The sequence below is a fragment of the Propithecus coquereli genome, unplaced genomic scaffold, assembly GCF_000956105.1.
Source record: "Propithecus coquereli isolate 6110/MARCELLA unplaced genomic scaffold, Pcoq_1.0 Scaffold65, whole genome shotgun sequence".
Classification (NCBI taxonomy): Eukaryota; Metazoa; Chordata; class Mammalia; order Primates; family Indriidae; genus Propithecus; species Propithecus coquereli.
The window spans coordinates 132,080-155,423 of record NW_012152507.1 but is presented as its reverse complement, the minus strand read 5'-3'; the positions used below and the strand labels follow the sequence as shown (position 1 = coordinate 155,423).

Below are 23,344 nucleotides of genomic sequence, written 5' to 3'. Positions count from 1 at the left end.
AGAGACGGGGGTCTCGCTCTTGCTCAGCCTGGTTTCGAACTCCTGAGCTCAAATAATCCGCCCGCCTCGGCCTCCCAGAGAGCTAGGGGATTTATTTGTTTTGAATCAAAGGGGGAATTTATAAATTGTCAGCTTTTCATAAAGTATTCCTTAGAGAAGTTGCTCCCAAGCTTTTAAATAGAACAGGCCCCTGTCTTTTAATTATCCCCCCACATTTAGTCTGGATAGATCATGGCCTTTCAGTAGCTAACACTAAACTTCCAGATCTGTTGAAGAGGTTTTTCAGCTCCAGTGCTTGGAAACTGCAGGCCTGAGGTTACCCCACAGCACCCTCTTTGGGGACCCCTGCCTTAAAAACCATTTAAGAATTCTAAAACTGCACCTGGTACACAGTTACCAGACTGAATAAAAAAATAGACTTTTCAGTAAATCTCCTACAGTTTGTGCAATCTCAATTCTCCTAGAAGAAAAACAAATGTATGTGCAACAAAGAAACCAATTAGCGTTGTGGCCAACCACCCATCTTCTATGTTGGCTGAAACCTCATAGTAATAAAATCTGAATCTGGTACCTTTGCAAGGCACTTAGCAAATTATTTCTTTTTAATGTACTGCTCATATAAGGAAATGCAGGCATAAAGTAAAACATACTCTTTTAAAGAAACACCTCCCGTTCTAAATGACCCAGCTGGTATTATATTAGCCCAGGAAATACGGAATGTTTCGCGCCCATGATCCCTAGGGCTGGCAATGGGCAGCTAGCTTATCAGAGATTCGCCATTCTTTCTTTCGCTTGCTGTAAAAATCCCGTGTGGTTTAGGAAGAGGAAGGGTCTGTCCCCACATCCTGGAGCTGCTGACCGAGGTGACAAGATCCTGTATCCCCGTCACCATATTGCTCCCCTGCTATTCTGTGACCTCACTGCCTGCCATCCATTCTGCTTGCTGGGTGTGCACTTATTCGGAAAGCGGTAACAGCCGGGGAAGCGACTCATCTACAAACTGAGATACAAGAAAGAAGAGAGGGACTCTTGGAGCCCAGGAATTCTAACCCAGCGTGGTGCTTCACCAACCTCAGGGTCTTCTCCCCATACCTGCTTCCTCTTTCTCCAGTTCCTGCTTCATTTAACATTATCACAACCTCTGTGAACTGAGCTAGAAATTCTTCAGAAATCCTTCTAAAACTTCAGTTATAGAGAATCTTCAAAAGACAGAGATGATAGAATAGGGACGTCTGTGAAAAACACCGAGCGCTGGGGCATCGCCAGCCTCTGTGGTGCGCTGGGGAGAAGGAAGCTCTTCGATTTTCGTTTTGCTCCCACTCTGCCCCCAGGAGGGTGGTGCTGACCCTCCCTGGTTTTCTCTCCCATTTGTCTTCTTTTTCAGACCCTTGTGCTTCTGGATTCTTGATGGTTCAGTTTTTGTTTCTTCACAACTGTGGCCCTGCCCAGCCCTGACCCTCATGCCACTGGAACCTTCACAGGGTCTCCTACATCATCCCCTAAAGGATTCGAATGTTGGTGAAGCTAAATTGCTTCGTTCATTCATTCATTCATTCATTTGTCCATTCGTATTTACTCAGTGCCTACCATGGGCCAGGCACTATCTGGTGATACAGTGAAGAACAAAAACATTTAACAACTCTCAGCCTACTTCTTGATTTTTCTCTCTTTCACTGACTTTCACAACTCTACTCCGTATTAGCAGCCCTCATGGAGGGCAGTGGTTCAGGATTTATTATGTCTGAGAATTTTGAGATGCTCATATTCTTAAATTTCTCTGCGGAAGGCAACAACGAAGGCTGAGGTCATGCACACTGAATGTGCTCTCATCTTAGCTTTCCAGTAACTCCCTTTAGGCCTCTTGTCCCTAGTTCCATCCTTAGTCTGGACCATATAGGCCCTCATTCCAATGATGGCCATTAGTCTGAGAGAATTTCCCCAGGACTGGTTTGTCAATCCGCAACTCTTGGAACTTTACCATGTTCTTTTTCTCTGATCCTGTCCCCCAATTCCAGAGTCTTTCCATAACTATGTGGACTGGATCCATTCCAGGCCCAATCTTGGCTGTGCACACTGATGCTTCCTGACAATGCTTCATTTACTGTTTACTATTCCACCTTTCCCACTAGAGTGCAGGCTGAGATATATTCACTTTCATCACCTACCACAGTGGCTGGCACAAGATTGGTCCCAATAACTGCTTAACGAATGGAGTCAATGAGAAGGCCTTGGTGGCTCCGTGGTGGAATTCTTGCCACCCACAAATGGAGACGATCATTATCTCTGTCTTAAGAGATGATCCTACTAACCTCCAGATCTGCATTTCCTACAGCCTGTTGTCTCAATGCCAGGTTGTCACAATCACCTGGTTCAAGGATAAACTAATTTAATTACCATAGGTTAATATAGGGGAATTTAAGCTTCTTTTTGTTTTTTGGTACTTTAAAAATCTTTAGTGAACAAGTATTCTTTTGGTTAAAAGAAATTGATCTATTAAAAAATCTTTTTTTAAAAAGTCAAATATTTTCTTACTGTGTTACTTAAACCTTGCTTGCAGGTAACAAAAAATCAAATCAAACTTCATTAAGCAGAAGTGGGGATTCTCTGTAAGGATTCTGGTGTGTCTGAGGACAGTGAAGAACAGGAATGTGCCCGCGCTTGGTAAATCCTGCACCCAGCAACCCAGGTGCCTTGAGAACCCTCTCTTCTTCCTTTCTCCAGCCCAAATAGCAGGAGAGGTGGTAGGGGACAGTTCCCAAGGTTTACTACATTTTCAGCCCCTCAGAGAAGCTTATTTCCAGCTCCAGAATTCCCAAAAGGCAGGCTACAGAGGAGACCCCCTCACAGTGGCGGGGCTCGGATGGATATGGTGTTATATGGCATGACAAATCCCAGTCTCCTGTGGACTGGGGGGGAACATCTTTAGAAATTGTGGGGGGTAGATGCTGGGACATACCCAACAACAGGTATCTGTCACACATGCTTCCACTCAGCCTCTTCTCTTGCCCGGAAGTCTCTCCAATGAATAAAATGCTTCCCATCCTTCAAGGCTCAACCTGAAATGTCACCTCCTCTGTAACACCTGTGTTGGTCTCCACCCAAACAAGTCTGAACTACTGCTTCTTCCCTGTGTTCTTCATTCTGCCTTATTTTATAGTAAGTTTGTATGTCTGCAAACTAACACAAGAATATAGTAGAATTAATTCTAGATTCTAAAGTCAGATCTGAATCGAAATTCTGATTCCCATAGTAACTAGCGAGCTGACTTTGGAAATTTCGGAGTTTTGCAGCTAGCTTCCTCATTTATAGGAAAAACGGTATAAGGAGTTGAGGACAGAGTAGGATCTCATATGTTCTTGTGAGGATGAAACAGGCCATGTCTGGAAACTCCTTATACCGTGGCTGGAATGAGGTTGGCTAGGCACTCGTGAATTGCTGGTTTTCTTCCTTCAGGTTTCTCTCTCTAGACTCTAAGTTCTTTGGGAACAGGATTTCCCAGTGTTTATTAAATACTTCAAAGGTAAGTAGGTCTTCATCAAATGTCTGTTGAATCCAGTTGTCCTCCCAGCCAGATTTAATTAGTAAATTAGCATTTATTGAGAGGTTCTCAGTGCTTTGCATGTATTGACTTAATCTTCAGGATAACCTCAAGGGGCAGGCTTTATTGCCTCCAATTTTATAGGTAAGGAAACAGGTGCAGAAAAACTAAGAAACTTGCTAGAGGTCAAATACTATTAAGTGATGGAGTGAGGCAGTACCTCCAGGCCCTTAACTTCTAATTATCCCAGCTACTGGTTTCTTACTGGCAGAAAATGTCTATTCTGAAATAGTTCACATTGCTCTTCATTGTTTGAACTAGCTTAATTTTTTCTAGTAATCTAAACGAGTAGTTGATTTTTCATTCCTTTAATTAAAATTTTCCAAGAGACTTACAGCCTCCTGTAACTGATGACAACAGTCTTCCTAAATTAATTGCACTTTGAAGGGCCCACTCATGCCCCATGCTGCAAACTCCAGAGATCCTCAACCGGTAGGTTTCAATCTACTGGATGATCTTAGTGTTTTATCTGATGGATCCTCAAGCTGGCCACCAGCATTGCTACACCCAATTAACAGCTTGCCTAACTGTCCCAGCAGGTAACCACGGGAACTCAAGGAAGCAAAAAACAGCTTTCCACTAGGAAAAGGGTGAGGAATTCTGACCTGAGCTCTTTATTTTTAGACAATTCCAGTCACACTGCATTGTTAAGCCCAATAGGTTTAATACTCTTCTTTGATTCTATCTCACCTATCTCCATCATGGATCTAGATCACCTGTGCCAGGAACGACTTAGGTAACAGGAAAACACAGAGTATGGGCGAGGGTTCAAGAAAACCGTGACTCCTTTACTGACACGGCAGTTAGGTTTCTAAGGTATTTTCACATGTACTTTTCAGCTCAATGATATTCACCTCAAGTATGTGATTAGGACGCAACTACATTTTCTTCACTTAAACGAAGAAACAGAGATTGACAGAAGTGACCCAGCAAAGATGTGCATGAATTTGTTAGAATATAAGTCTCCTGTCCAGGGCTTTCTCCACTTACACTGTGATGTTTCTGGGGACAAAAAGAGGCAGTAGAAATTTTTGCTTGGTTATAGTTTGGGAATAAATGTTATATTTTGGTGGGTAAAAGCAAGATATTCATTTCTTTTAAACTAGTTTTAAAAAGGGGAAGGGGTATCCTTACATTTCAGGGCACATAAGCACACTCCAGGAAAGACATAAAAAGGAGAAAGGATGGCATCTGTTTGCCCAGGAAAGAATCTGAGTGTCCTCAAATCTGTGTCCCTCATGGGCAAACTTTTTTTGGGGATTATCCCAGTCCCAAGCAGATTGCCTAAGCAGTCATTTCTCTTATCGTAGCTGACAGTTCTCATCTCTCCCTTTATCGCATTTTCCCACAGTTACTTGATTCTCACCAGAGGTTTAGAAATCGGTACTTTGGGTTGACTTAGTGGCAGTCACCAAAATATTGCTGTTGCTGTAATTTCTCCATTGAAAAGTGAGATCTGCTAGGTTTTCTTTAATTTTTCAAGTTCTACGATGTCCTTTCTTTTCTGATTTAAAGTGACTCTGCTCTCTTCATACTTCAGTGTCCCTGTCTCTGTATTAGTAACTTACTTTGTTATGTTTGGCAGAGAATATCTGAGAAAAAACTCTCAAAGGAGTAGCGAACCTTCCCGATCTTAAAATCTACTATGTGAAGAAAGAAAATGACAAATTTTTAACCAAAAGTAAGCAATAATGACAGGTTTATTTAAAATTTCCAGTAGAGAAAACCCACTAGTTTTGGAATAAAAGTACTCAATGTACGAGAGCATAGTGAATATAAAAGATTAACAGAAGAAAAATAAAACCAAACACAGTACAAAAAAATTAAAAAAGTCTGAAATGGATTCAAACAGGGATGTTCTTTAAATTTTCCAAATATTTAACAGAGTTACTAGGTTTGGCAAACAATTCACTTGAAAATCAAAGCCTATTTCTGTACTGTAAACTCTGTAAAAAATGCTTATTAAATTCAAGCACTCCATACAACTGGTATTGAAACATGTAGGCAGTCGATTTCAGAGTAGCAGGAATTATTCGTTTGCTCTCACAGTTATATGAATTAACCAGCTGCATAACTGCTTTTTGATGAGGATGGGATAGAAGAATGTCAAAAAAAAAAAAAAAGGATAAAATCTCTAAAAAATTGAAACACAGCAAAATTCAGACATCAGTTTGTTTCTTTAAAGCAACAAACCAAATTTTTACAGTATATTCTACATTTGCAGTTGTCATTTCCCTCTCCCCCCACCCGCCTCAAATACTCCTAAATTCACTAGTCTAATCAATTAATGTCCAAATATTTTGTACATACATATTTAGCAAAGAGCATATGCCTAACATTATTCTGACAGCAGTATGGTCAGCATATAATTTTAGAAAGATTATTATGTATATCATCAAGATTAACCTTTACTTAAAAAACAAACAAAAAACCAGTACTAAACAAATAGTTTTAAAATATTATGAAAACCCATGAAAAGAAGACTCAACACGGGCTCTAAACCTGATAAAAACACACTTCGGAAAGACTATTAATGCTAAACTTCTGCCAAATGATGACCTTAAAGTGCCAAACACCAAAGAATCTCTTAGGACCGTTTTTCCAATAGATAATTTGTCCCTGGCTTGGCCATCTCTCCTTTAACTACACACAAAGTCCTGCTCAAAGTCTGCAGTTTTAGTTGACTTTACAATAGAATGTTACAATGTAAACTAAACAGGTTCTTGATATCAACAGTATGTTACCAAGGTTTTTTTTTTTTTTTCTTTTTTCTTTTTTACATTTCTGAATCCAACAGTTGGTCACAGAGGTCAAGTATTATCAAGGCTCCTTTGTCAGTCCTCAATCGTGTCTGACTCATCCATCCTTCAAGTACATGCAAGGCTCAATAGTTTTCAAGAGGCAGAAGCCTGAGGCCCCGTTTAAGACACAGATGAAATAGGATTATGAGGTGAACCCATCTGAGTGAGAACTTTATCCAGCCACTGGAGGGGGCCGTGCAGATGTATCTCAATCCAGCAGGGGGTGCTGGTGACATCCTGGCGGTGGTATTCTGCCCCCCAGCCCTAGAAAAAACATATCGGGGATCATTTATTTATTTACTTCAGTGGTTAAATTGATAAAGTAAAAAGAGTTCACACAATCAGAGATCCTAATGAAAGCTATGGACCTTTCCCACAAGAAAAACACACACGTGCCCAAAGGCACACATAATCTGGCAGGCAATTTCAGGGGAGAGGGGTTAGCTCCCTGAGGTCCATCCATGGATTCCAGATTAAGAATTACTGGTTTGGGGGAATGAAACTTTTAAAATACGTTATAAAGCTGTTTTAATAAAGACAATTTTAAACTTTCATTCCACTGCCCATTACATGACTGATAGTAATGTAATAGCTATGATTAAATTCTCATTTTATCAAGAAAAAGAAAAAGCTGTGTTACATTGACATTGTTTCTTCCCTATTTAGCCGCTGAAGGTCCTCCTATCAACACAGGGCTTTTGATCTTTCCATCTCTAAGCAAAATTGGCAGGAGTACATGTAAGTATCCCAAAAGCTATTATTGACACCTAGCCATTGCCTTGAATCAATAGATTCCATCACTCATTTGTACAAGAAGATAGCCTGCCAGACATCTTCAGAATTACTGAATTAGAACACTAAAGTTCCACAGGAGAAAGTCACTACGCAAATGAGAAAAGAAATTTTGCTACTGCAAAGATCAAAAACTCGCTGGTGTGGGTGGACAACAGAATACAAGGTTCTGATTAATCCTCATTTCAGGAGGAATATCAGAGAAGGTTGGGTTCTATTTATCTCTGCTACCTACCTACTCTAATAGTTTCAAGAAATATATCTGAATATCAGAACTTTCAAGAGAAAGTTGTGATACATGAACTACATCTGTATGTATGTAGCTACACCAATGTATCTGTATATATATCAACAAACTGCTAAATTTCATTTAGAAGTTTGTTTACGTGTAGGTTTCCTCCATTAGATAGTAAGATCCCTGAAGGCAGGGCTTTGTCTTTGACCTTCAATATCTAGCACAGTGGGTGGCATAAAGCAGAAGCTATAAATACTCATTCAGCTGAACTGACTTGGATTTTTTCAGACATCGGAGTTTAAGGTATAAATAACTTATAAAATATGTTTTATGTTTATATCTAAAAATGATCATCTTAAAAATGGCACAAGATTGGCTATTAATGTTAGTAAAATGTTCTATAGCATTTCTCTAAAATGCTGAGTGGGACAGGGTAAAGTATGCAGTCATAATAATAAAGAACACTCTGGTAAAAACATTATGCAATGTTTTTGTTGTTAATATATGATAAGCAGGTGCCCTTTATCATGTGAGCAGTTTTTAATAAAATTTTTTATTTTCAGCTCTCTAAATCCAACTTCTCAGCTATGTCCATTATATTTCATGTGCTTATCATATTATAATTAAACTTAGTCTGGACCACATGCACCTTGAAGCTAGAGACTTTAGGTGCTTTTTCATCTTGGTGTTACTTCTCTGGAATAGTGCTAAAATATCTGCTGAATGGATGAAATCTAAGAAATTCTGAAGACATAGCTTTGCATTAAAGTACTTTTTATTAGTTTAAAAGGTTTTTACTTGTGTAAAAGTAAATTAAAACTGTGCAAAAGGAAAATAATTACAATTGATTGGGCAATCAATATGAAATGAGTTGGAGGAGAATGCTAATTGGAACATTAGAGTCATAAATTCTTCTAGAGTGGTCCTTTAATAATAATAGACTCACTGAGGGACCATAGTAATAATTACCACAGTTCCCAACTCCATCACCCTAATTTTAAAGATAACGAACATGAAGACCAGAGAAGAATCGCTGTGCTTTAATCACACAGTTAAAATGGCAGATAGAACTAGAACCTGCATCTCTTCACTCTCAAGAGCCATTTTTTTCCTCCATACCAATAAAAACTAACAAAAAATACTTCTGGCAAGTCACTGTCCTTATTTTAAAAATCATTTGGGCCAAAAAGCTAAGTCAAAAATTAAACAGTGAATGTTAATAATGAATGAGAAAGGTCTTTGTAGTCTCATATGTACACAGCATATGGGTCAACCTCTTAAAAAAAAAAAAAAGCCTTCCTTAATATGAAAGAAGTACCGGGCTCAGCTGCAAAGAACGGTTGAAGTATATTTCAAGAAAACAAACACAAAGAGAACACACTGAAAATCTGCTAAGATGATTCAAAGAAGTAGGAAAAATAATTATATTCAGGAAAAGATATCTTTGATCTAAAGGATGATTAACAAAGTAAGGCTCCAAAATTATCCTCAGTAATAAATACATTACAAAACAGGTTTAACAACAAGTTTGGTGAGCTTCTGAAGAGAGGACATAAAAGGGGATGGCCTCACCCAAATATATAATTAGTTTTGTTTCTCAAAGTAACACAGGATGAAATTTATCTTTGAGAATTCAGAGACAAGTCAGTCAGTCACTAGAATAAGTCACTGACTCATGAAATCAAATCAGATATTTAAGGATTTTTTTTATAACATTTCAATGGCATCTTAAAAACTTTTATTTTTCAGAGGCAGCAAAGAAATCAATTATTAGGAACAACGTCCTTAACCGTCTCCCTCCTCAAACCTTATAATACAATCATAGAGTGAAGGCATCTGTTTATCTTTCGGCAAGGGTCTTGTTAACTTTTGAATTATAAGAAAATCATGAGGTTTACTGAAACCACTAAAAAACTGACCAATTAAAAATAATTTCCAGTGTGATGAACTTTAATTTTTACAAAAAGATCACTTGCTTATTTGTTAAAACAAAAGCAACAAGCATTACCATTATAAAAATTACTGAAAACAAAGAATGAAAAAAAAGGGAAGATGTGTTTATTCAATTGATCTCATGAGACAACCATGTATTAAAATTATATGTTAAAGGTATAACCTAACATATTCTAATGGCATTACAATATCTAAAATAGTGCTATTTGACTAAGGAAAAGATTATTAAAGCCTACTGCTACTGCTGTTTAACACAAGTACTCCCATGTTCCAATGATATTCTCCTAATATTGACATTCGTATTAAAGTTTAAAAGTGCCTAGATAGTAAGTCAGCTAATATAGACATATTATGAAGAGGATATAGATTTTCATATTGCAAAAAAACACAGCAAAAGTGTATTAAAACCTAACTAGAGGAATCAGAGCTCACTTACCTTCACAAAGCTCATGCGTATAGTACACATTTTTGTGAGCTCATAGACTGTCTCGAAACCGTGATTCACAGATTGTGCCAATAACTGCGCAAATTCTTGGTTGTTAAAAATTTTCAAACTACACCCACTAGGGATCTTGCAAACAGTAGTGGGATGAAATCCATGATGGTAGTTGCAGTTCCGACTTTGCACAAAGATGCTACTGTCGCTGAGGCATTCGGCATACACCTCTCCTCCGACATAATAAAGATGCACTCCTGTAGGAAGACAGAGCATTATCATTTGGTTATCATTTTTTATAGCTGAAAGGCACCTGTGCAGCTTCAACATATAAATTTACATGGATTTAAACTTTAGCTAGTCAGATATTCTAGTTAGATATTCTCTATGTCCTGCACAACTGATAAAATCTCAGTTAACTGTGTTAGTTAATACAATGTCCACATGTCAACAAGCATGTCTAGGAGGTTTTTAGAAAATAATATAACAAAGTCTCTTAATTTTTTTTTTTTTTTGTGGCCCTCGCTTTATCGCCCAGGCTAGAGTGCCATGGTATCATCATAGCTCACTGTGACCTCAAACTCCTGGGCTCAAGCAATCCTCCTGCCTCATGAGGCCTCTCAAGTAGCTGGGACTACAGGCATACACCACCATGCCTGGCTAATTTTTCCATTTTCTGTAGAGATAGGGTCTCACTATGTTACTTGGGATGGTCTCCAACTCCTGGCCTCAAGCAATCCCCCATCCTCCCAAAGTGCTAGAGTTATAGGTGTGAGCCACCGAGCCCTGGCTATAAAGTTTCTTAAAAATTATAACAAAGTGTAGCAATTTTATTTTGATAGGTGTTTAAAGCTCTATTTGGGCATGGATTGAAAGTGTAGTCTCACTACAAAAATATAACATAATAAAAACTGGATTTGGAACAGCAGAAGTAGAGGAACTAGAAAACCACAGGTGGAAAAACATTGCTGAGAACTGTGAGATGAATGGTCCAGTTAAAAAATAAAAAAAAAAATTAAAAAGTAGAAAAATAATTCATACTGCGTGAAATCAGATCTCGGTAAACTACCACCTGCTCCAAACTTTTTCCTGTGAGAACCAGAGTGCTGAAAGTGTAGGAAATTGATCTCATTTCAGCCTTTAAAAAAAGGAAAGGGGGGGAAAACCCATTCTCACAAAGCCCCACGCCATTAAGGGAGATTACTTTATACAGGCTGCCCAGCAAACAGTCAGATCTCCTGTGGCTTTGAACAATCCACCTTGCAGGTAACTCAGGCACGGCTTAGTCAATGCTAAAACTACTGCCTCGAAGGAAGTATTATGTGTTGTGTTTATATGTAAACACAACGGTTAAGACTTCTGTAACCATTAAATAGCTGCTGGGGCACAAGCCCATTTTTTGGCATAATGTAGAGAAAACAATTTTAAAGAAAGAGGAAAAAGTGTGTGTGTTTTACTTTTTTCCCCTGATTATTCAAATGACAAAGTTTCGTTTTAGAAAATTCAGAAAGTAAATTAAAATATAAAGAGGCAAAACATATTATCACTCCTTTAATGACCTACAGGCAATAATTGTTAGTAGTTTGACTCCATGTGTTCAGTTTTGGGGTATCAGTAAAATTACTTTGCAAACATTTAAAATATGTGAGTGATTGACTGTATGGCTATAACAATTTTTTAATGACGGCCCCATTAGTGGACCATTGGGTTGATGCTAATTTTCTGCTATTATAACAATGCCATGATAAATGTCCCTGGACAATGTTTGATAACATCCTTAGGAGAGATTCCTGGAAGTTAAATCATTGGATCGAAGGTTGTGATTCACTTTGCCAAATGACTTTCCAGAACGCTTGTATCAATTTACACCCTCGCTAGCAGCGTCTGAGTGCCTTTCTCATTTTACCCCTGCTAGTCCTGAATCTGAGCTTAAAACAAAAACAAATTTCCCTAATTTATAGCTGAAAATAATATAATTGTTTTAATTTACATGTGAGGCTGGATATGCTCCCGTAGTTTATTAGCCATCTGTATTTCTCTTGGGAATTCACTGTTCATATTTCTTACCTATTTATCCCACTGGGGGTCTAGTATTTTTATTATTTTTTTATGACCTGTGCATATAGGAAGGACATAAATAATTTATTTTTTAACCCTGTTAGTTCTCTGTTTTTTAATTTTGTTCATGACATATTTTTTAACCTCCAGGAAGTTGACTATCTTTTAGTGAAATCTCTTATAATCTTTTCTGTTGCTTTTTATGCATTGAAATTTTCTACCTCTCTAATCAAATATATTTTCTTATAGCTTTTTAATTGTTTCCCTTTTTAAAAATATTCCACTCATTAATCTATTTGCATATATGGTATGAGGTCAGGGTTTCTCCTCCGCGGCCACACCCAAGAAGCTTAACTTTGTTATTACAGGACCATTGGAAGACTCTGATTTGTTATGCTTCACTTAACATACATTAAATTTTTATATACAGTGTAGTCTGAGTTTAATTTACTGTTTTGTCTACATACTGATTTAACTGTAGTTTTACAATGTTTTATTAACCCTAACGTCAAGAATTTTTTCTTTGCACTTCCATTAAAAAATTTTGGCTATTCTCATTTGCCTATCCTTCCAGGTAATCAGAATACATTATCCAACTTTGAAAAAACATCACATTGTGATTCTGATAAGAATTGTTGTAAACTATACATTAAATTAGGAAGAAGTAATATCCTTAAAATGTTCTCACAATATGAAGTCTTCCCTTTAAGGAACACAGACTACCTATTTATTTATTCCAATTTTCTCTCTCAGTAAGATTTGGTCTTCTTTATGTAATCCTCACATACTGCAGGTTTAGATTATTTCCAAGAAATTTATGTTTTTCCATTGGAGATGGGATTTTTCCCTCCATTATATTTTCTAACTGGTTATTACCAGATTAAAGGAAACTGACTTATATAACTTTTAAAAAATAGATCTTTGGAGGTTTCTAGGTAAACAATCATGCCATTTGAACGAACACAATGCCCATCCATAAATACTGGCACGGGTGAAGGGAGAAAGGCATTTATATACTTCTGCTAGGAGGTGTAAATTAATAAATGCTTTTCAGGAAGTAATTTGGCAAAATATAGCAAGAGCTTTTGACCTACTAGTTTCATTTCATGAATCTATCCCAAGAATACTATTGATCAATCATATCATCTGCAAATAATGATAATCTTGCTTTATTTCCATTATCTATAATTCTACATTTGAGTATACATACCACTCAGGGCATCTGTAATAGTTTTAAATAACAGCATTGCCAGAATCTTTATTTTCTTCCCAATTTTTTTAAGAGGAAATGTCCCATAGGACAATGGCTTTTGCTATTTTGGGATAATAATCTTTAGAATTTAATGAAAAATATGTCCTTCCCTCTCAAATGTACAAAAAATTGTGTTTATATACAATTTCACACGTTTACAGACCATAGGAAGGTATCTATGTATGTTATGAACTTAAATTCTAGTACTTCATTGATGAATGTGTAATTTTTTTCTTTAATCATATTAAGAAAATACCAATTCCCAGTTTAAGAGTTGTTGGGTCTCCCTGCCCTGACCAGAGTTTAAATGTTAAACTTCATCTTGAATGCCCGTTAAGCACCTATTAAATAACCTTTTAATCTGGTCCAATGTTCTAAATTTCACAACTCATTTTTTAGTTTTACTCTGGAAATAATTTCAAATTTATAGAAAAGTTTGAAATAGAACAAAGAAACACAGAACAAGGAACACCCATATAGCCATTATCCAGATTCATTTATTGTGACAATTTACTCCATTTACTTCATCTGTGCCCTCACCCCACCACACGCACATCCATACGTGTATGTGTGTGTGTGTGTGTGTGTGTGTGTGTGTGTGTATGTATTCCAATGCAGGAGTGTTTTACACGGAGACAGAGATAGATATAGGCACCTTTATATATACATAATTTCTTCCTGAACCATTTCTCTAAATACTTAAGCCTCTATTTCCTAAGAATAGGGATAGTCTCTTACATAGCCGCGGTATAGTTATGAACGCCAGTAAATGTAACATTGATCTAATCTACCATTCATATCCCGGTTTTGCTTGCTGACCTCGATAATGTCCTTTGCAGTATTTTTTCCCCTGTCCAGTATAGATCATGTCAGATATTACATATAGCTGTCTTATCGCTTTAACCTCTTTTAATCTGAAACATTCCCACAACCTTCTTTGTCTTTTGACATTGATATTTTAGAAGAATACAGTCCCTCCTCGCCCTTTTTAATGGAACATTCCTCACTTTAAGTTTGATGTTTCCTCGAGATTAGATTAAGATTTGCAATCTTGGCTGCAGTTCTGCGTAGGTGATGTCATGGCCCTCTCAGGGTGTCACATCTGGAGGTATATGCCATCTGTCCACCTCCATACACCTTCACAGGCTATAGCTTTTGCCCCCCTCCCCATGTGTCCCTTATTCCACAGTGGCAACTGAAGCTCCCAACAATAACTACCCGTTTAGTCATTTGCTTAATCTTATAATACATCTGAAAGTTTCAGAACTGTTTCACTCACACCATGGTGAAATAACCAAGTCTTCGTAAAGAGCTCAGGATTTGTTTGAAATCCTTCCCCTGACCCTACCCCACCTGGCCTGGACTGAGGATACATAGTCAAATACTATATTCATAAGTTACTGGTTCTTTTCTTTTCTTTTTAGTGAGCTATACTATTCATTTGAAATACAATTAAGTTTGTTTTAATGTGCTTTTAATTTTAGGTTGTAATTCATTTTTTAATAGCCATCTTATTCTGTAGCAAAACATAAGGTAGTGTCCCAAAGTAGCAAATCATAATTTCAACTAATTAATATCAATATTATGAGAGTTGATATACCACAAAAATAACTGATGGGAAGTGCTTCCCGGTACTACAAATTGGAAAAATATTTACAAACTGCAGCACATGAACATGACCTGATTTTTGCTTACTAGTTTGCTGTAGGAATGACTAAGGCAGCTCTGAGGGAAGAACACAACAGACAAACGTTTGAGAGAGGTTAAAGAGAAAATTCACCTTTTCCAATATGCCGCCTAGTGTTTTCAATAGTGGAATTCCGGTTAACATTGGAGAGCAGCCCAAGGCAGAAACGGTTCTTATTGTTGGAAGGATCAGTGAAACCATCCACCAACACGCTTGTGGAGGAGGCATGGAACGCTTCACCCACACGATTGTTGAGCTCATAGTAGACAATAGAGCACCAGTGTTTTGGTTCCTCATAAGCAACCGCCTGAACATCTGTAAGAAAGAAAAGGTTATATCACCCAAGATTAGCACCTCAGACTCTCAAAAACTGAAACTGTGCTGTAGAATTGGCTCAGGATCATGGGATGAAGATATGGAAAAGCAACTGCTGTTATAATGTATATAGTTTTTCTATGATGTCTAAAGCAGGTACTTCTTAGTAAGTGTGACATTCTCCTTTAATTGGAAAACTATTTTTTCCAATTACTATCAGATAACCAAAACACCAGCTAAGCAAGAGTCTTTGCTGAATACTAACCACATGCTAATTGCTCTGTAATATGCAGAAATGGAAATCACCCCAACCACAGACCCTGGCTCACCATCTAAAGAAACACAAGTGACAAGTGAAAAAACAAGTGGAAGAGAACAATAGAAGATAGGAAATACGCCAAAGGTGCTGGTGTAAGAAGGAATTACTTTTGGCAAAGACTTAGTACATCTACACTTTTCCAAAGCAATGAAAATGAGTTTCTAATTATTGATAAGAAGTTACTTTACTTCATATTAAGTTGCCAATAACTATCGCAGCTACGGTTTTGCTCCAGTTCTCAAACTCAGGAAGAAATCTTGCCAGCTGGCCATTCTTACTGAATGAATCATATCTTTCTCATCCAGATTTCATGCTAACTTCCTTATATTTGCTTTAAGTCATGCAGAGCAGGTGTGTTTTGTCTCTCCATTCCCAGAATGGGCCAACAATGGAAATTACCCAACTTTACTGACAGGATGCAGCTTGTTAAGTCAAATCTCTTAAGACTAACAAATCTCCAAACAGAACATGCTTCTAAACATTTGCAACTAAAAGGTTTTAAAGATAAGTTCCTTCTGTAGTAAAACCTCTTGTACCACTGCTTTAGAGATTCCAGGAATACAAACCATATCTTTTCAGCATACCGGTATATAATGATCTGAGGTTTGTGAAGTCTTGGGTATATAATCATAAAAAAAAAAAAAAAAAGAAAAGAAAAGAAAGAAAATCCACATCAGCACAGACTATAAGTGCTAAAGGAGAGTACCTTTGTGTTCTTAACATCAACCTCCATAAAAATGCATTTTACTTTAGAATTTGGTAAAAAAAAAAAAAAAAAAATGATCATTAAAAAAAACCCCACACATACATTAGTTGCTTTATATACTTTAGTAGGTTAGCTAAAAACATATGCTACCTTCCCCATTTGCTAAGCAACTCCACTATGTCAATTTGCTGTATTTCAAGGAACAAAATTTTAGTGATTTACAAGTGCCAAATCTTAAAGAAGGCTGCAACATCATTAATAGAAGGTTTTTATCAGCTATCAAGATTGTTCAAAATACTATTCATCTAGGTCAGAGGTTGACAGATTTTTCTCTGAAAGGCCAGAAAGATTTTGTGGGCTGTACAGTCTCTATCACAACTATTCGACTCTGCCCTTATAGCACAAAAGCAGTCATAGATAATATATAAGGAATGAACACAGCTGTGTTCCAATAAAGCTTTATCTACAAAAATAGGCAGCAGGATAAATTGGCCTGTGGGCTGTAGTTTGCTGACAGCTGATCTAGGAAAATCACCAAAGATTAAAAAAAAAAAAAAAAAGAAAGAAAAAAAGGCCAACATTCCCTTTCTTGAAAATATTAACTGACTACAAACTTATTCTAAGGCAGAAAAATTTTAAAGCTATTTAAAGGAAAAAACCTTAAAGCTATTTAAAGGTCTGGTTCCTGAAATTAGACATTTTAGGCTTAACAACAAAAGTTAACAGTCCACGTACTTTTAATAGTATAGTAGTTCTGTGCCTATTCTTTCCCTGCTATCTTGTTCCCCAAATACAAATTCCAAAGATGTGTGAGACAGGGGTTATTTTCCCCAACCAGAATGCTTATTTGTTGGCTCATAATTATCTGTTTGAGAGGATGTTCTAGAGATGATCAGAAACTATAAGGTACAGAGCCAATAAAAAAAGATACAAAAAATTTTTTGCCGATTAGAAAGGTATACATTGCAATTTATTACACTGCACATCTAAGAAAGGTTCTTTTGAGCTCATCATCAATTTTTTAATAGATTGTATTTTTTAGAGCAGTCTTAGATTCACAGCAAAACTGAGCATAAAGTACATATATCTATATATCCATATACTCCCTGCCTTCATACATACACAGCCTCCCCCCTTATCAATACTCCTCACCAGAGTGGGACATTTGTTATAGCTGATGAACCTGCATTACACATCATTATCACTCGAAGTCTATAGCTTATATTAGGTAAAGTAATCGCTCTTGGTTTTGTATATTTGATGGGTTTGGACAAATGTATATTGACATGTAGCCACCATTATAGTATCATACATCGAATTTGAAGTACTTAAAAATATAAGCAACTCTGACAAATTCTGAGATATCTCCTATTTTAATAAAAAAGCACTAAGAATGAAATAAGACACACCTAGTAATCAAACTGCACTTTAACTTCAATTTGCATAACCTTTATATAAATTGAACGCATGCCATGTGTTGAGTGCACCAGTGAAGCATTTTCTTATACGAGAGGTTATTTGGGAATAGTTTTATTCACCAATGTGGCCATGGCTTCTTACAGACGCTAGAGATTCTACCAAATTGATCTACCCGAGTTCTCCACCTGCTTAAGCCTACTCAACTAGCCAATGTAGACCTAGAAGAATGATGGCATGCTCTACTCAGTCACTGTTAAGGATAACATTGAGCTGGAAAGAAAGACCCATCCTTTACTAAAGAGGGAAAGAAATTTTCAGTTCTGCTTATAAGTTTTCCATGGTGAGAAGAGGAAAAACTTGTGCCTCGATTTCTTCTAGTAACAAAGTTAGAAGCAAACACAGCAAGAAAGGTATGCTATTTTGTTTGTTCCAGTTGCAGTTACACATATATTACGGCTAGAAAATAGATGTGGTTTATGAATCTACAAAAGAAACGTTTTGGACAGCCCAGTTATAGGAACTTTCAATTTTGAAAATCACCCATGAAAACTCTACTTCAGTATTACCATGTTCATGGTTTCTCAAAACCACTTCGTCCATTTAAAAATATTCTTTTCATCACCAATGAAAAATTATTAAGTATTGAAGATCTAAACAGATGACAGCACAACTATACTCAGGCCTTCATTAGTTAAGTCTATTTGTTCTTTAAATAAAAGACTCATTTGTTGTCCAAAGGATTCTTCCTACCGAGCTTCTCTTATCATTGTCTCTAACTTTCTCAAATAGCTTTTTTTTTTTTGAGACAGGTCCTTGGTTTGTTGCCCAGGCTAGACTGCAGTGGCATCATCATAGCTCACTGCAACCTCAAACTCCTGGGCTCAAGCAATCCTCCTGCCTCAGCCTCCCGAGTAAGCTGAGACTACAGGTGCACGTCACCATGCCTGGCTAACTTTTCTATTTTTTGTAGAGACGTGGTCTTGCTCAGGTTGGTCTCAAGCCATCACACACAGCCTCAAATAACTATCTTTGTAAAGTCTAATAAAAATTTGTGAGAGAAAGTAACATTTGGACAGATAACCTTTAGACTCTAAAAAGGGAACAGCAACAATTCATTTTACCTCCTCTGTTGATTTCTGAGGGCAGTGGAGGCACCATCATGTTTGTGTCCATTGGCTGAGAGCCATCCTGGGTCATGGGGTCTTCAGGAGGCAGGTAAGCAGGTGGGGGTGTATCAGCTACGAAGTTTCAAAAAAAATTATTTCATAAACATACATGCTTAAAACATACATTCTCTTCTGTGCTGAAATTCTTAAGAGATCAAATTGCCATTTCAATCTCCCCATTAAAAGACTGGATACTACAAGCACTGGACTTGATGTACAATTTCTGAAAAGTATTATTATCCCATAATCTTATACATTTTAGCAAAAATCCAGTGGGAGGAAAAGCACTATATGCCAGTTCCAAAAGTTGCCTACCTATCCAGGATCATGCCATTAAGAGCAACCAGAAGAGCATTTAAACATACTTTCATGCGATCAACTCTGAAAGGACCTCTGCATTTCACAGCTTCTCTGGTAGATGGAAAACCTTTGAAAGCTACATTGGACCTCTTAAGTTAAGGAGCTTCAGAGTCTCTTGCATTAAACCTCCTGGGGGCTTTTAGGAATTTACCAACTGAGTTTCATTACAGCCTACTGATTTAAAACTGTTACTTTTCCATGACTTTAAGCAATCTGTTAGGACTATCTTCTCCCTGCCCACTTAAATAATCACTAGTCTTTAAATCCCTAGTAACAGAATAATAGAAAATGAATCAGTTGACCACAGCTATCTTCTATTTCAGAATTTACATGTTTCTTCTGAAGAGCACATAACCAGCTGGCAAGTAAGAGGTGAACAAGATTTTTGAAACAAAGAACATTAACACAGTTTTGTGTTTTCTTAATATAAATAAAGGGTATAGGTTTCCCACACATAATTCTTTTCAATCCAAAAGCAAGTTTCTCACTGGCTATCATGAGTCAGAGCATATATGACAGGGCCTTGGGGACAAATTTTACCCGAGGGAATCACGACTCCTTGGATAAGCGCTCTAGACCACTCAGGGCAACTGTTGACCACAAGTAACTAACACTGCCCCTTCAGAGATCCCCGCTGGCTTCCAGGACTGACTCTCCAGCTGAGTCACAACCCAGGAACTTCCACTATCCAGCTGCTAACAAGCATCCACTCAAAGCATCAAGACCAGACCACAGGGACCTTTTCTGGATGCCTTTTTCACCCCTTCTCCAGCTTCTTTTAATTCAGCTTCTTCCCTGCAGCTGTGAGGATGTCTCTGCTTTATTTCAAGCCAGGAATGAAGACAAAGAGCCTCCTCTGAGCCTCAATCAGTGAATTTCTGCCAACAAGCTGCTGAAAATTTTATCAGCAACCTATGGCATCGGCACCACCAAGAGGGACCAGGTAATTGCTGGTGGTAATTCTACTGTTTCCACAAGTAACTACACCCCTCCCTTGTAACTGGTTTTCTTCCGTATTTCCTCTACCTGGCCTGTACCTTAATCCCTGACAGCTAAGGACAAAGTGTAAATTCAAGCAATAACTTTCAATTCACTCTTGGGCCCACCCAAGAGTGAAACTAATCTCACCACCAACCTGTCTTTCAACTTCATTGGTTTTGGAAGTGGTTGGGTGGATAGGAAATCACTATATATTAATTTGATTTTTAAACTAATCTATCGCCCATCCTTGTCCCAATCTCTTGGATTGAAAAACAAAACAATGCAAAATAAACAGGCTTAAAATGAAAGAGTAATAAATACATACATAAAAGGAAGCAATATAGAGTGTGGACCACTTTTCAAGTGTGGACAAAGTGAAGACCTCTTTGTCTTCATTTCTGGCTTGAGATAAAGCTTTCAACTGAAGTCCTAGCACTGATGTTGATTCAAATTTACTTAAAAACATTTCAAGTGGCCCGATAAACATGCTTGCACAGTCATTTTCCTTTCCTAAACGTTAATAGATGTCAAGTATATCTTTATTTAGGGTATCTTTCTTGAGGTCTACTGGCAAGAAATTTGGCATTATTTTTTCTTTCTGAGATGCTTATTAACCTATAACTTGAAAAATATAATGTCCTAATTAATCATTTATTTCGATTACCATTACACCATCAGTTACGTCTTCAAAAAAAAAAAAAAGAGGATAATTGTTTTTTGTCTTTGTTAAGCTGCACAAGCAGATGGTTTCCAGGACTTCTGTTGCAATTCCTTCGTTGTTAAAGTATATGTTTCTTGGGATTACATCATCATTTAAATGGATTTAATTAAGTGGGGGGCATGTGATCCCTCAGGAAATATCTTTTCTGAGGTTGCACTTACACCAGGGGTTCTTCCATGTATGAAATGGTGTTAATGGAGGTTGTATTTCTCATAATAGCAAATGTGTATAACACACTATTTTTCTCTTTCTTTTATCAAGAGCAAAGACTGTAACGATTATGCCACTCCCAGAAGGATGCAGCTGTTTCAAAACCTTTTAAAAACAAGGAAAAAAATATAGCTTACTCGAGCATCTGTGCCTGACAAATAAAATAAGACATTTGCTTACTTGGCTATAAGGTCTCCTTTCACCAAAAGTTGTACCCTAAGAGTAGGACGGCACTGTGCCATATACCAGAGTTGAAAAGTTCCCTCCATTCCAGGTTGACCCGGCTTCTCCGTGACACTGTGACAACACTGATCTGACCACAGAACGTCACTGAACATTCCAACCTACCTGGCATCTGGAAAGGACTTCCTGGGTCTGAGCTGGTGGGAGAGTGAGGGTAGGTGCTGCTGCTGCTTCCAGGAGAGTTTGGGTAACTGCTGTTGGGAGAATGAGGAAACGGGTGGCTGTTGGGTTGCTGGAAAGAATCTGGAAAAGTGGCGTTGAGTGGCATGTGAGGCTCATTTTGTCCTAAGTTACGGAACTGAGCTAAGAGGCTGTGCTGAGGGTTATATTCGCTGTGTCTTGGAACCAACACTGGAGGAAGTACTGGAAAAATGGGAATAAAAAAAAGAGAAAGGCAAAAATGAGAATGATAAAAATCTGTAATTACATCACAACGAAGTTAAAACAATCTCTAAGTGACAACAAATTATCTGATCCCTGCCCTGCTGCCAACTTGAAAGCGCCATTCAAATGAAAAGCTATTTTATACTCAAGAACAAATACAGTCTCTTTCGAACCACTGATGACATATGCCTGAGACCTGCAACCCTGACAAACTGCCCGAGGAAAGTCTGCAAAATACATTCTTTTATTAAGTTAAAAATGTTAAGGTTCCTCATTCTTAATTTTTCATTCACTAAAAACCAAAGCACAATTAAGAATATATATCATCACTGACAATTCCCCTTCACAGCCCTGCTGGTAAGATTTTACATTAAAGTGTTAATGTTTATCAAACGATAGGAATTATTCACCATAAATGTTTTAAATTGACACACCTTAGCACAAAAAGAAGTGTAGTAAATAAAGCTGATGAAATCAATACAGTGAGCAGTATAAAATCCAAATGCCAGTGAAGATAGTTAATTACACAAAATATGGTGTTTTGTGAAACACAACTTATGTTATACCCTGTGCTAACAGTCAAACTTTATGAACATCTTTTTTCTAAGGATCTTTATGAAGTTACCCACTTCTCAATAATCCTTAACACCACCTGATAGGCCAAAGAAAAAAATGTGTCATACAATCCACATTTTGCTAACTGAAAATCCAAGCTACAAAAGGCCCAAAAGGTAGATACTTGTTGAGAAGCAAAGAATTCCTGTCCCTCCTAAAAGCTCTACATGTTAGGGATCTAAGCAGTTAATAATTGGCATGGTCATCGACCTCCAGAAACCTCCTGAGGCAAAGCCACCGTAAGTGTTGATTCTAGAAGGGAAGGGCTGTAACAGTTACAGAGCCTCAGCCAAGGTTAGAGCCTGCGTTTCCCCACCAGGGTCCCCGATGGGTCCTCCTAATAATAAAAACCTGTACAATCCCTCCTGCTCTCGTGGCCCCAGCCAGGGAGTGAAAACCCATATTGTAAATTGTATGGGAGAAGAGAGGAGGATGTTTAAAACCTATTACTGTTTTTGGTAGTTAGGACTCAGGATATATTATATTTCCCAACAGAGAAAATATTTAGTGGCATTAGAAATTCAGTAGACTTTTGAGGGATTTCCAGGGAATCTATCCCTAATTTATATCATTTCTGTGGAAAAACATGGTCTTTACACTTGGATTATCACTTATTAGCTAAAATTCTTTAAGTAAAGATAGGTTTTTGGTACTATTAAAATTTCTCATATGCTGTATCTTAAATTCCTACATAATCCTGTAGCAATAAATTTGTGGATTTCCCTGTTTGATCCTTTAGAAACAATCTTTTGAGTATATAATAAATATGTTTTCCTTTTAGTGCAGTGATGGAATCCGCCCAAACTAAACCATTAAAAGCATGATTTCTCCTTGTGCCTTTCAATAGTTATCTGAAGTATAAACTGCTTTGTTTTGTCAGAGAAAAAATCCTGGTAAAGGCTCCCCCAATGCCAATAGAAATCTACATTTCAAAATAGTCCAATACCTTTAAATTACCTATACAATCATAAATATTCTCTTTTCTTTTAGCTGCTGCAGCTTGAGTTACCACTTCCCAACTTGCCTTTTCACAGGCACCTAGCTATGGTCTCATTTTTTTTTTTTTCTTTTTTTGTAGAGACGGGGCCTTGCT

At 37.4% G+C, this 23,344-nt stretch overlaps 1 protein-coding gene across 2 annotated transcripts in view; it reads right to left on the bottom strand.

Annotated features, from left to right (window-relative positions):
• Positions 1-6,373: 6,373 nt before the first annotated feature.
• SMAD1 (SMAD family member 1) overlaps positions 6,374-23,344 on the bottom strand; it is a 73,374-nt gene continuing 56,403 nt past the window's right edge. For both annotated transcript variants that reach the window (XM_012660074.1, XM_012660075.1), the window contains exons 3-7: positions 21,358-21,615; positions 18,693-18,809; positions 14,906-15,127; positions 9,816-10,072; positions 6,374-6,663 (exon numbers count right to left, since the gene is read on the bottom strand). In XM_012660074.1, the coding sequence (XP_012515528.1) occupies positions 6,520-6,663; positions 9,816-10,072; positions 14,906-15,127; positions 18,693-18,809; positions 21,358-21,615 (998 nt within the window). In that variant the 3' untranslated portion in view covers positions 6,374-6,519. The remainder of the gene's footprint in view (positions 6,664-9,815; positions 10,073-14,905; positions 15,128-18,692; positions 18,810-21,357; positions 21,616-23,344) is intronic.